The 14,761-nt window shown below is 46.0% G+C and overlaps 1 protein-coding gene across 1 annotated transcript in view; it reads left to right on the top strand.

Annotated features, from left to right (window-relative positions):
- The window catches only part of LOC135547626 (armadillo repeat-containing protein 8-like), a 24,850-nt gene extending 10,261 nt beyond the window's left edge, over positions 1 to 14,589 (top strand). Inside the window, exons 9-23 of the mRNA XM_064976794.1 lie at positions 57 to 132; positions 1,063 to 1,153; positions 1,315 to 1,375; positions 1,776 to 1,976; positions 2,156 to 2,251; positions 2,343 to 2,425; positions 5,586 to 5,667; positions 5,796 to 5,882; positions 7,482 to 7,574; positions 7,842 to 7,991; positions 8,079 to 8,174; positions 11,618 to 11,713; positions 13,231 to 13,324; positions 13,650 to 13,743; positions 13,839 to 14,589. Coding sequence (XP_064832866.1) covers positions 57 to 132; positions 1,063 to 1,153; positions 1,315 to 1,375; positions 1,776 to 1,976; positions 2,156 to 2,251; positions 2,343 to 2,425; positions 5,586 to 5,667; positions 5,796 to 5,882; positions 7,482 to 7,574; positions 7,842 to 7,991; positions 8,079 to 8,174; positions 11,618 to 11,713; positions 13,231 to 13,324; positions 13,650 to 13,743; positions 13,839 to 13,872 — 1,434 coding nt within the window. The 3' untranslated portion in view covers positions 13,873 to 14,589. The remainder of the gene's footprint in view (positions 1 to 56; positions 133 to 1,062; positions 1,154 to 1,314; positions 1,376 to 1,775; positions 1,977 to 2,155; positions 2,252 to 2,342; positions 2,426 to 5,585; positions 5,668 to 5,795; positions 5,883 to 7,481; positions 7,575 to 7,841; positions 7,992 to 8,078; positions 8,175 to 11,617; positions 11,714 to 13,230; positions 13,325 to 13,649; positions 13,744 to 13,838) is intronic.
- The last annotated feature ends 172 nt before the right edge of the window (positions 14,590 to 14,761 follow it).

Genomic DNA, 14,761 nt, shown 5'->3' on the forward strand with positions numbered 1-14,761 from the left:
CTTTCCCTCCTGTTATGTCACTACCTCTCTTTCTTTGGTTCTCTCATGCCATACAGGTACGTATGCAGGCATTAAAATGCTTCTCAGTCCTGGCCTATGAGAACACTCAGGTCTCCATGACATTGGTGAATGGTAAGACTACTTTTCCTTTTTATTTCTCTCTCCCTGCCCCCCTCTCTCTCCCTTTTCTCTCCCTGCCTCCCTCTCTCTCCCTTTTCTCTCCCTGCTTCCCTCTCTCTTCCTTTTCTCTCCCTGCCCCCACCCTCTCCCTTTTCTCTCCCTGCCCCCCCCCTCTCTCCCTTTTCTCTCCCTGCCCCCTCTTTCTCCCTTTCTCTCCCTCTTTCTCCTTTTCTCTCCCTGCCCCCCTCTCTCTCCCTTTTCTCTCCCTGCCTCCCTCTCTCTCCCTTTTCTCTCCCTGCCTCCCTCTCTCTCCCTTTTCTCTCCCTGCCCCCCCTCTCTCTCCCTTTCCCTTTTCTCTCCCTTTTCTCTCCCTGCCCCCCTTTTCTTTTCTCTCCCTGCCTCCCTCTCTCTCCCTTTTCTCTCCCTGCCCCCCTCTCTCTCCCTTTTCTCTCCCTGCCCCCCTCTCTCCCTTTTCTCTCCCTGCCCCCCTCTCTCTCCCTTTTCTCTCCCTGCCCCCCTCTCTCTCCCTTTTCTCTCCCTGCCCCCCCTCTCTCCCTTTTCTCTCCCTGCCACCCTCTCTCTCCCTTTTCTCTCCCTGCCCTCCTCTCTCTCCCTTTTCTCTCCCTGCCCTCCTCTCTCTCCCTTTTCTCTCCCTGCCCCCCTCTCTCTCCCTTTTCTCTCCCTGCCCCCCTCTCTCTCCCTTTTCTCTCCCTGCCTCTCTCTCTCTCCCTCTCTTTCTCTCTTTCTCTTTCTCTATTTCATTCTTGCCTGCTCTGAGACCTAACTGGGACAGATTCTAGTTATGTTGTTTACTCTGTGTCAGAGGTGTTCTGTTATTGCCATTACATTGTTATCATCATGGTAGCAGAAATGTTGTCAGATGGTGATAATATAGTATTATGATGCTACGATACAAATCTATGTTCTCCTCTCTGTTCTCAGTGCTGGTTGATGGGGATCTGCTCTCTCAGGTATTTGTCAGAATGTTGCAAAGGGATCTGCCCATTGAAATGCAGCTCACAGCAGCCAAGTGGTGAGTGTTTCACTTGACTATTAAACTAAGTGTGCTGCGACTGACCATGTCGACGTAAGTGCTAGTAGGTGTGAATCTGCTGACTGAAGTTACGTGTGTGAAAGTGTTTGTCTTTCTGAAGGTGACATTTCTCTCCCTCTCTCTCTTTCTGCCCCCCCCAGTCTAACATACATGTGTCGAGCGGGAGCCATCAGAACAGATGACAGGTGCATTGTTTTAAAGGTGATTATACTAGTTTGCTTGTACCATTGTGCACCCATCTAACGACTCAATCTAATACTGATGTGTGTGTGCGTGCGTGCGTGTGTGCATGCGTGTGTGTGTGGACATTTATTGGGATGGATCTTGTTCTGCAAGCAGAGCGGTTTCCACTAGATGGGCCAGAATGCAAAGTCAAAATTGTCTATAACGTAAAGCATTTATGGAAACAAAATTTAGCTTTTTGGTAATAATTTAAGTTTTGTGTTTGGCACAAGATTAGCAGTGTGGTTAGGGTTAAAATCAGATTTGATGACTTTGTGGCTGTGCTAGCTAGTGACCACCCTGCAGAGCTGCCTCCAGGGCATGAGTTATCCCAAGTGCCAACCTGTATGTAGAACTCTGGTTCCACCCCTGTCTGTAGACCCTGCCGTGCCTGGTGAGGATGTGCAGTAAGGAGCGTCTGTTGGAGGAGCGTGTGGAGGGGGCAGAGACCCTGGCCTACCTGATGGAGCCCGATGTGGAGCTGCAGAGGATCGCCAGTGTAACCGACCACCTCGTGGCCATGCTGGCTGACTACTTCAAATACCCCAGCTCTGTCAGCGCCATCACTGACATCAAGAGGGTGAGACAGTGGACTGTAGTCATTGAACCTAGCCAGGCAGTCTTACAAGGCAGAGAAAACAGTGACCATCAGGAAAACACTGAAACTGTGGTGAGAAAAGTACACCACAGTCCTTCATTTGGACAAAAATCTCTTTTACCTAAAAATAATGGTTTATTTCATTTTTTATTTATCTGTAGTTGGATCACGACCTGAAACACGCACATGAGCTGAGGCAAGCTGCCTTCAAGCTGTACGCCTCACTGGGCTCCAACGATGAAGACATCCGCAAGAAGGTGACTTCAACAGTACACACACCCACCCCTACCCAGCCACTTTTAGAAGTGTCCTTCTCGTAACCCCCCTCTCCTGTTTCTCCCTCCTCAGATCACAGAGACAGAGAACATGATGGACAGGATAGTGAGCGGCCTGTCAGAATCCAGCATCAAGGTGCGGCTAGCAGCCGTCAGGTACGGAAAACACATCTCTACTTCTCTGCTCTCCACTGAGTGTCCTGTCACATTCTGTTCCTCTCTTTTTTATATATAAACCTATCAGGTGTTTTATCCTAGTTCACAAGGCTAGTTAGATGTACACTTCTGTTCAAAAGTTTGGGGTCACTTAGAAATGTCCTTGTTTCTGAAAGAAAAGCTCATTTAAAAATAATAATAATTAAATAATAATGAATATAACATCAAGTTGATCATAAATACAGTGTAGACAGTGTTAATGTTGTAAATGACTATTGTAGCTGGAATCGGCAGATAAAAAAAAAAAATGGAATATCTACAGAGGCCCATTATCAGCAACCATCACATCAAATCAAAGTTTATTTGTCTCGTGCGCAGAATACGACAGGTGTAAACCTTAGTGAAATGCTTACTTACAGGCTCTAACCAATAGTGCAAAAAAGGTATTAGGTGAACAATAGGTAGGTAAAGAAATAAAACAACAGTATTTTACCAGATAGGGCTAACTCCTGTATACCACCCCAACCCTGTCACAACACAACTGATTGGCTCAAACGCATTAAGAAGGAAATACATTTCACAAATGAACTTTTAAGAAGACACACCTGTTAATTGAAATGCATTCCAGAATGCCACAAGTGTGCAAAGCTGTCATCAAGGCAAAAGGTGACTACTTTGAAGAATCTCAAATATAAAATATATTTTGATTTGTTTAACACTTTTTGTTAATTTTTAACCTTTATTTAACTAGGCAAGTCAGTTAAGAACAAATTGACAATGACAGCCTAGGAACAGTGGGTTAACTGCCTGTTCAGTGGCAGAACAACAGATTTGTACCTTGTCAGCTCTGGGATTTGAACTTGCAACCTTCCGGTTACTAGTCCAACACTCTAACCACTAGGCCACCCTGCCGCCCCATGATTCCATATGTATAGTTTTGATGTCTTCTATTATTCTACAAAGTAGAAAATTGTAAAAATAAAGAAAAACCCCTGAATGAGTAGGTGTGTCCAAACTTTTGACGTGTGTCTATATAGAATTTTTTTATTATATAATATTTCTTTTTTCAGGTAAACATCATAAACAAATAGTACATATATCTGAATTTCTAAATGTAACAAACATATAATAACCAACAAACACCAACAATGACAGTAAACAAAAACGTACACAAGCAATAAGATTTAGGCCTAATGTTCATTACCTCCTGACAGTGTTTCATTCATTACCCCTACCAGTGTTTCATTCATTACCCCTACCAGTGTTTCATTCATTACCCCTGCCAGTGTTTCATTCATTACCCTACAGTGTGTCATTCATTACCCCATGCCTGTGTTTAATCCATTACCCCTGTCTGTGTTTTGTCCATTACCCCTACCAGTGTTTCATCCATTACCCCTGCTAGTGTTTCATTCGTTACCCCTACATGTGTTTAATTCATTACCCATGCCAGTGTTTCATTCATTACCCCTACATGTGTTTAATTCATTACCCCTGCCAGTGTTTTTCATTCATTACCCCTACATGTGTTTCATTCATTACCCCAACACGCGTTTCATTCATTACCCCTGCCTGTCTTTCATTCATTACCTCTACCAGTTTTTCATTCATTTCCCCTACCCAGGTTTCATTATCCCTACCTGTCTTTCATTCATTACCCCTACATGTGTTTCATTTGTTACCCCTGCCTGTCTTTCATTCATTCCCCCTACATGTGTTTTATTCATTCCCCCTACCCGTGTTTCATTACCCCTGCCTGTCTTTCATTCATTACCCCTACCCGTGTTTCATTACCCCTGCCTGTCTTTCATTCATTACCCCATGCCCGTCTTTCATTCATTACCCCATACCTGTCTTTCATTCATTCCCTCTACCCGTGTTTCATTCATTCCCCCTACCTGTCTTTCATTCATTGCCCCTACCCTTGTTTCATTCATTACCCCTACCTGTCTTTCATTCATTCCCCCTACCCATGCTTCATTCATTCCTCCTACCTGTGTTTCATTCATTCCCCCTACCCATGCTTCATTCATTCCTCCTACCTGTGTTTCATTCATTCCCCCTACCCGTGTTTCATTCATTCCTCCTACCTGTGTTTCATTCATTCCTCCTACCCATGCTTCATTACCCCTACCTGTGTTTCATTCATTCCCCCTACCCATGCTTCATTACCCCTACCTGTCTTTCATTCATTCCCCCTACCCATGCTTCATATCCCCTACCTGTGTTTCATTCCTCCTACCTGTGTTTCATTCCTCCTACCCGTGTTTCATTCATTCCTCCTACCTGTGTTTCATTCCTCCTACCTGTATTTCATTCATTCCCCCTACCCATGCTTCATTACCCCTACCTGTCTTTCATTCATTCCCCCTACCCATGCTTCATATCCCCTACCTGTGTTTCATTCCTCCTACCTGTGTTTCATTCCTCCTACCCGTGTTTCATTCATTCCTCCTACCTGTGTTTCATTCCCCCTACCCGTGTTTCATTCCCCCTACCCGTGTTTCATTCATTCTACCCATGCTTCATTCATTCCTCCTACCTGTGTTTCATTCATTCCCCCTACCCGTGTTTCATTCATTACCTCTACCCGTGCTTCATTCATTCCCCCTACCCATGCTTCATTCATTCCTCCTACCTGTGTTTCATTCCCCCTACCTAGTGGTAGGCAGCAATACAACACTACTACTAGTGTTTCATTCCCCCTACCCGTGTTTCATTCATTCTACCCATGCTTCATTCATTCCTCCTACCTGTGTTTCATTCATTCCCCCTACCCATGCTTCATTCATTCCTCCTACCTGTGTTTCATTCATTCCCCCTACCCGTGCTTCATTCATTCCTCCTACCTGTGTTTCATTCATTCCTCCTACTCATGCTTCATTCCCCCCGCCCATTTTTATTTTCCTTTCATGCCTTTATTAATTTGCCTGTCACAAAATGTGTGGTTGTAGTCTATAAAATACAAGATACCACTAACGTAGTATAGAGGCCCTACCACTATAAAACCAAGTAAATATTTCGTACAAGGAAGCGATCAGGGTCCAGTTGACCCATAGAGTCAAAGAATTTGTATATTGAAACTGTTTCCCTCTTAGCCTATGAAGATCTCCTTGTACCAAAGATATCCGACTCGTCCTCTGTCTCACTCTGTGTCCAGGTGTCTTCACAGTCTGTCCCGGTCAGTCCAGCAGTTGAGGACTAGTTTTCATGACCACGCAGTATGGAAACCCCTTATGAAGGTCTGTACTCTAGTATTACCCTCTACATCTCTATATAGTCACATCATGTTTCTGTAAGCTGCAGAGGAAATGGCCAATATTTGGGGCTATTATTAAGACTGAAGGTACTCTTCTCTCTCTGTGTGTAGTTGTTACAGAACGCTCCAGACGAGGTGCTGGTCATGGCCTCTTCTACACTATGCAACCTGCTGCTGGAGTTCTCCCCCAGCAAAGAGGTGAGACCGGCAGCAATACAACACTACTACTGTTACCTAGTGGCAGGCAGCAATACAACACTACTACTGTTACCTAGTGGCAGGCAGCAATACAACACTACTACTGGTACCTAGTGGCAGGCAGCAATACAACACTACTACTGGTACCTAGTGGCAGGCAGCAATACAACACTACTACTGGTACCTAGTGGCAGGCAGCAATACAACACTACTACTGTTACCTAGTGGCAGGCAGCAATACAACACTACTACTGTTACCTAGTGGCAGGCAGCAATACAACACTACTACTGTTACCTAGTGGCAGGCAGCAATACAACACTACTACTGTTACCTAGTGGTAGGCAGCAATACAACACTACTACTGTTACCTAGTGGTAGGCAGCAATACAACACTACTACTGTTACCTAGTGGCAGGCAGCAATACAACACTACTACTGTTACCTAGTAGCAATACAACACTACTAGTAGTGGCAGGCAGCAATACAACACTACTACTGTTACCTAGTGGTAGGCAGCAATACAACACTACTACTGTTACCTAGTGGCAGGCAGCAATACAACACTACTACTGTTACCTAGTGGCAGGCAGCAATACAACACTACTACTGTTACCTAGTGGCAGGCAGCAATACAACACTACTACTGTTACCTAGTGGCAGGCAGCAATACAACACTACTACTGTTACCTAGTGGCAGGCAGCAATACAACACTACTAATGTTACCTAGTGGTAGGCAGCAATACAACACTACTACTGTTACCTAGTGGTAGGCAGCAATACAACACTACTACTGTTACCTAGTGGTAGGCAGCAATACAACACTACTACTGTTACCTAGTGGCAGGCAGCAATACAACACTACTACTGTTACCTAGTGGTAGGCAGCAATACAACACTACTACTGGTACCTAGTGGCAGGCAGCAATACAACACTACTACTGTTACCTAGTGGCAGGCAGCAATACAAACACTACTACTGTTACCTAGTGGCAGGCAGCAATACAAACACTACTACTGTTACCTAGTGGTAGGCAGCAATACAACACTACTACTGGTACCTAGTGGCAGGCAGCAATACAACACTACTACTGTTACCTAGTGGCAGGCAGCAATACAACACTACTACTGTTACCTAGTGGCAGGCAGCAATACAACACTACTACTGTTACCTAGTGGTAGGCAGCAATACAACACTACTACTGTTACCTAGTGGCAGGCAGCAATACAACACTACTACCGTTACCTAGTGGTAGGCAGCAATACAACACTACTACTGTTACCTAGACAACTACATGATTGGTCGACAAACTCAACTCAGTAAAATTGTTACATGACTTATTTTTGCTTGACTTTTTAGGACTAAATATTAGCTGTCAGGTTGTATATTTGCCGTTTATCTTGACCAGTGGGAGTAAGTGTATTATTGACTGTATGTTTGTTTTACTCCATGTGTAACTATGTGGTGTTGTATGTGTCGAACTGCTTTGCTTTATCTTGGCCAGGTCGCAATTGTAAATGAGAACTTGTTCTCAACTTGCCTACCTGATTAAATAAAGGTGAAATAAGAAATGTGTATGTGTTTTGTGTATGTCTGCAGCCTATCCTGGAGTCAGGGGTGGTAGAGTCACTGTGCAGTCTGACCCAGAGTGACAGTCCAGCCCTGAGGGTCAACGGCATTTGGGCTCTCATGGTGAGTCCCCACTTTACCCCCTCTCTGTCTTGCTCTGCTCCCCCACTTTACCTCGACAAAAGGTTGCATAAGCAAACTTCCCAGGTTGCTTAGCAATGTTGGCTGGAGGATTCTCAGAATCAGTAGAGAACGAGCAGTGAGGGAACGCCTCAGCTGACAGTCTTCCAACCAGAGCTTTGGTAGTGTCTGTCATTTTGCAACCCTAGGTTAGAAGGTGTCTGTCTAACCTACACCCTTTTTGTTGTTTGTTTGTGTGTTTGTGTTCAGAACATGGCGTTCCAGGCAGACCAGAAGGTGAAAGGGGAGATTGTGAGAGCTTTGGGGACGGAGCAGCTTTTCCGTCTGCTCTCTGACCCGGACACTAACGTCCTGATGAAGACCTTGGGCCTGTTACGGAACCTGCTCTCCACACGACCTGTAAGACAGATAGACAGACAGATAGACAGACAGACAGCTAGCTCTCCAAATTCCTTTAAAAACAAAAACTCTTTCTCTCTCTCTCAGCACATAGACCAGATCATGAGTTCCCATGGGAAGCAGATCATGCAGGCGGTCACTCTGATCCTGGAGGGGGAACACAGCATCGAGGTCAAGGAGCAGGTAGGACCCCCTCAACATACTGTAGGTCAAGGAGCAGGTAGGACCCGCTCAATATACTGTAGGACCCCCCTCAACATACTGTAGGACCCCCTCAACATACTGTAGGACCCCCTCAACATACTGTAGGACCCCCTCAACATACTGTAGGACCCCCTCAACATACTGTAGGTCCCCCTCAACATACTGTAGGACCCTCTCAACATATACTGTATGACCCTCTCAACATACTGTAGGTCAAGGAGCAGGTAGGACCCCCTCAACATACTGTAGGTCAAGGAGCAGGTAGGACCCCCTCAACATACTGTAGGTCAAGGAGCAGGTAGGACCCCCTCAACATACTGTAGGACCCCTCAACATACTGTAGGTCAAGGAACAGGTAGGACCCCCTCAACATACTGTAGGACCGCCCTCAACATACTGTAGGACCCCCCTCATCATACTGTAGGTCAAGGAGCAGGTAGGACCCCCTCAACATACTGTAGGTCCCCCTCAACATACTGTAGGACCCCCTCAACATACTATAGGACCCCCTCAACATACTGTAGGCCCCCCTCAACATAATGTAGGACCCCCTCAGCATACTGTAGGTCAAGGAGCAGGTAGGACCCCCTCAACATACTGTAGGACCCCCTCAACATACTATAGGACCCCCCTCAACATACTATAGGACCCCCCTCAACATACTGTAGGACCCCCTCAACATACTGTAGGACCCCCTCAACATACTATAGGACCCCCCTCAACATACTGTAGGACCCCCTCAACATACTATAGGACCCCCTCAACATACTGTAGGACCCCCTCAACATACTGTAGGACCCCCTCAACATACTGTAGGACCCCCTCAACATACTGTAGGACCCCCTCAACATACTGTAGGACCCCCTCAACATACTGTAGGTCAAGGAGCAGGTAGGACCCCCTCAACATACTGTAGGACCACCCTCAACATACTGTAGGACCCCCCTCATCATACTGTAGGACCCCCTCAACATACTGTAGGACCCCCTCAACATACTGTAGGCCCCCCTCAACATAATGTAGGACCCCCTCAGCATACTGTAGGTCAAGGAGCAGGTAGGACCCCCTCAACATACTGTAGGACCGCCCTCAACATACTATAGGACCCCCTCAACATACTATAGGACCCCCCTCAACATACTGTAGGACCCCCTCAACATACTATAGGACCCCCCTCAACATACTGTAGGACCCCCCTCATCATACTGTAGGACCCCCTCAACATACTGTAGGTCAAAGAGCAGGTAGAACCCCCTCAACATACTGTAGGACCCCATCAACATACTGTAGGACCCCCTCAACATACTATAGGACCCCCCTCAACATACTGTAGGACCCCTTCAACATACTGTAGGACCCCCTCAACATACTGTTGGACCCCCTCAACATACTGTAGGACCCCCTCAACATACTATAGGACCCCCTCAACATACTATAGGACCCCCTCAACATACTGTAGGACCCCCTCAACATACTGTAGGACCCCCAACATACTGTAGGTCATCATACTGTAGGACGCCCTCAACATACTGTAGGGACCCCCTCAACATACTATAGGACCCCCTCAACATACTATAGGACCCCCTCAACATACTGTAGGACCCCCTCAACATACTGTAGGACTTACCCCTCAACATACTGTAGGACCCCCTCAACATACTATAGGACCCCCTCAACATACTATAGGACCCCCTCAACATACTGTAGGACCCCCTCAACATACTGTAGGACCCCCTCAACATACTATAGGACCCCCCTCAACATACTGTAGGACCCCCTCAACATAATGTAGGACCCCCTCAACATACTGTAGGTCAAGGAGCAGGTAGGACCCCCTCAACATACTGTAGGACCCCATCAACATACTATAGGACCCCCCTCAACATACTGTAGGACCCCCTCAACATACTGTAGGACCCCCTCAACATACTGTAGGTCCCCCTCAACATACTGTAGGACCCTCTCAACATACTGTATGACCCTCTCAACATACTGTAGGACCCCCTCAACATACTTTAGGTCAAGGAGCAGGTAGGACCCCCTCAACATAATGTAGGACCCCCTCAACATACTGTAGGTCAAGGAGCAGGTAGGACCCCCTCAACATAATGTAGGACCCCCTCAACAGACTGTAGGACCCCCTCAACATACTGTAGGTCCCCCCTCAACATACTGTAGGTCCCCCTCAACATACTATAGGACCCCCTCAACATACTGTAGGACCCCCTCAACATACTGTAGGACCCCCCTCAACATACTGTAGGACCCCCTCCGTACTATAGGACCCCCTCAACATACTATAGGACCCCCTCAACATACTATAGGACCCCCCTCAACATACTGTAGGACCCCCTCAACATACTGTAGGACCCCCTCAACATACTCTAGGTCAAGGACCAGGTAGGACCCCCTCAACATACTGTAGGACCCCCTCAACATACTATAGGACCCCCCTCAACATACTATAGGACCCCCTCAACATACTATAGGACCCCCCTCAACATACTGTAGGACCCCCTCAACATACTGTAGGACCCCATCAACATACTGTAGGACCCCCCTAAACATACTGTAGGACCCCCCTAAACATACTGTAGGACCCCTTCAACATACTGTAGGACCCCTTCAACATACTGTAGGACCCCCTCAACATACTGTAGGACCCCTCAACATACTATAGGACCCCCCTCAACATACTGTAGGACCCCCTCAACATACTATAGGACCCCCCTCAACATACTGTAGGACCCCCTCAACATACTGTAGGTCAAGGAGCAGGTAGGACCCCCTCAACATACTGTAGGACCCCCTCAACATACTGTAGGACCCCCTCAACATACTATAGGACCCCCCTCAACATACTGTAGGACTCCCTCAACATACTGTAGCTCAAGGAGCAGGTAGGACCCCCTCAACATACTGTAGGACCCCCTCAACATACTGTAGGTCCCCCTCAACATACTATAAGACCCCCCTCAACATACTGTAGGACCCCCTCAACATACTGTAGGTCCCCCCCCAACCTACTGTAGGACCCCCTCAACATACTGTAGGACCCCCTCAACATACTTTAGGTCAAGGAGCAGGTCGTGCCCCCTCAACATACTCTAGGACCCCCTAAACATACTGTAGGCCAAGGAGCAGGTAGGACCCCCTCAACATACTGTAGGACCCCCTCAACATACTGTAGGACTCCCTCTCAACATACTGTAGGTCAGAACACCAGTATCACTGTGGTCGGGTTCCCCTGCTCAGACATTGCATGCATCAACCAATGATTGCGTAACAGATTGCTATCAGCAGATTGCTGTAACATGATGTGGTTAGCTGGTATGTAAAATGCCTATCCAGGTGGTGATCTGGCATGCGTCAGCTACGCCTGGGCAGGGGAACACAACCTTGAACTGCTCTCTATATTTCAGACACTCTGCATCCTAGCCAATATTGCCGATGGCAACACAGCCAAGGAACTCATCATGACCAATGACGACATCCTCCAGAAAATCAAATATTACATGGTAGAGTCTCTTCCCTCCATGATCCACTGTAGCAATACTAGTAAAATATAGGTTTGTTCTCAAGTTCACTGAACTCTCTGTTGCCAACCTTGATATTTGTATCCACGTGGGGTAATGTTTATTTAGAACGAGTTTCACCGTCTCTCTTTACATACAGTACCAGTCAAACATTTGGACACACCTACTCATTCAAGAGTTATTCTTGATCTTTGCTATTTTCTACAATGTCGAATAAGTGAAGACATCAAAACTATGAAATAACACATATGGAATCATGTAGTAACCAAAAAAGTGTTAAACTAATCAAAATATATTTTAGATTTGAGATTCTTCAAAGTAGCCAGCCTTTGCCTTAATGACACACTCTTGGCATTATCTCACCCAGCACCACCAGGAATGCTTTTCCAACAGTCTTGAAGGAGTTCCCACATATGCTGAGCACTTTTGGCTGCTTTTCCTTCACTCTGCGGTCCAACTCATCCCAACCATCTCAATTGGGTTGAGGACAGGTGATTGTGGAAGCCAGATCATCTGATGCAGCAGTCCATTGCTGTCCTTCTTGGTCAAATAGCCTTTACACAGCCTGGAGGTGTGTTGGGTCATTGTTCTGTTGAAAAACAAATGATAGTCCCATTAAGCACTAACCAGATGCGGTGGCGTCTCGCTACAGAATGCTGTGGTAGCCATGCTGGTTAATTGTGCCTTGAATTCTAAATAAATCATGAGGGTGTCACCCCAAAGCCCCATCACACCACCTCCATGCTTCACGGTGGGAACCACACATCCGTTCACCTACTCTGCGTCTCACAAAGACACAGCGGTTGGAACCAAAAATCTCAAATTTGGACTCATCAGACCAAAGGACAGATTTCCACCGGTCTAATGTCCATTGCTCGTGTTTTTTGGCCCAAGCAAGTCTCTTCTTATTGGTGTCCTTTAGTAGCGATTTCTTTGCAGCAATTCGACCATGAAGGCCTGCACTTGAAGAAACTTAAGTTCTTGACATTTTAAGGATTAACTGACCCTCATGTCTTAAAGTAATGATGGACTGTCGTTTCTCTTTGCTTATTTGAGCTGTTCATGCCATAATATGGACTTGGTCTTTTACCAAATAGGGCTATCTTCTGTATACCCCCCTACCTTGTCACAACACTACTGATTGTTCCACAAATTAACTTCTAAGAGTGCACACCTGTTAATTGAAATGCATTCCAGGTGACTGCCTCATGAAGCTGGTTGAGAGAATGCCAAGAGTGCTGCAAAGCTGTCATCAAGGCAAAGGGTGTCTCCTTTGAAGAATCTCAAATATATTGTGATTTGTTTAACACTTTTTTTGGGGTACTACACGTGTTATTTCATAATTTTGATGTCTTCACTATTCTATGATGTGGATAATAATTTTTTTTTAAATTAAGAAAAATCCTTGAATGAGTAGGTGTGTCAACTTGACTGGTATTGTATATGATTGACACATCTAAACCAAATACTGAGAACAGTTCTCTGTGGTGTCCTCTCAGGGTCACTCTAATGCGAAGCTCCAGCTGGCAGCAACATTCTGTATCTCCAACCTGAGCAGGAATGAGGAGGGCAGCGAGGCTGATGCCATGACAGGTTGTTACATGCTGGGGGGCGGGGGGGGGGGGGGCTACCTGGGGGTTAGCTAGGAAAGGGCTAGTGGTTCTTGTGGATGTAGTGGTAAAGATTGTGCATCAAGTTAATACAAATCTGAACCGCAGTGCAGATGAAGCACGGTCTGTAACATACACTAATGTATTTACGCTCCACTACATCCCTGGTTTTCATCTGTGATTCCACTCAACATTCCACAAGCTCCGTTGTTATGTAATGTTTAATGCTTTACTGTTGGACTTGGTCTCTGCCTCCGGGTCCAACATCATCCCCTCTAACCTTCCTACGTTGGTGTCTCTGTTCTCAGGCTGCCAGGAGCGTCAGGACAAGCTGAGGGAGTTGGGCTTTGTAGACATTCTGCACAAACTCACCCAGGCCTTAGACCCCAACCTCTGTGAAAGGTGTGACACACACACACACACACACACACACACACACACACGTGCGCGCTCATTATGTTATAGGATAGTGTACTGACTCTCTCTGTCTCTCTCAGGGCGAAAACAGCGATGCAGCATTATCTGGCGTGACCCCACGGGGGCAGTCTCAGATGTTGTTTCCCCTAACAACAAAACTAACAAACCAACCGCCTGCCAGGAGGAGACCTGCCTCCTTGCTGCCATTGTTTTGTTCTGATCTCCTTCACTTTAATCTTCCGTTTTTGTTTGGTTGCACAAAGACACCTTTTGAGCTGCCGAGGCAGAGTCCCCTTCCACCTCATCACTCCAATACTGACCTCCATCCCAGCCGGAGACTTTAAGACTCGGTTGGATGGGGAAACAAGTGCTTGCTGCTCACCAACTGGGGGTAGGTTTCATTATTATAATAATTTTTTTATGCAAAGAGGTGAAGATTTTGTTTTTGTTTCTTGGACTTGATGTGAAGGAAGAAAGGATTAGTAATGTGCAGCACAGCAGCCAGCCATTGCAGCACAACGCCACCTTGTGGCCAGGAGGCCTTGGTGCTTTTGGACTCGTTATGGAGATGGACAGAAAGACGTCACAGAGCTGGACTAAAGGTTCTGACGGACTAAAGGTTCTGACGGAGAGGGCAGGGTTGTGGGAGCATCACTTCCTCTTGCTTTAATTTAGCTAATTATTAATTATTGATATTATTATTATTTGAATGGCTTTATGTCACGAGAGGACACGTTTGGGTAAAAAAGACTGTTAATTTTGAAATGTGTGGTGGTTTCTTTTTTTGTGTGCATACATACCTCGTAAATATATATAAATATATTTTTGGGATTTTTCATCTCTTTGTTTTCTTCCTGTTTCTGATCCTGGTTCCTACAGGAAGTAGGGTGTGTGTTGCTATGGTGTGAACAGAGCAACAATGGGAGGATCCTGTGGTCAATAAAATATAAAAAAAATGTTTTAAACCTTTTATTTAACTAGACAAGTCAGTTAAGAACAAATT

The sequence above is a fragment of the Oncorhynchus masou genome, chromosome 10 (assembly GCF_036934945.1).
Source record: "Oncorhynchus masou masou isolate Uvic2021 chromosome 10, UVic_Omas_1.1, whole genome shotgun sequence".
NCBI lineage: Eukaryota > Metazoa > Chordata > Actinopteri > Salmoniformes > Salmonidae > Oncorhynchus > Oncorhynchus masou.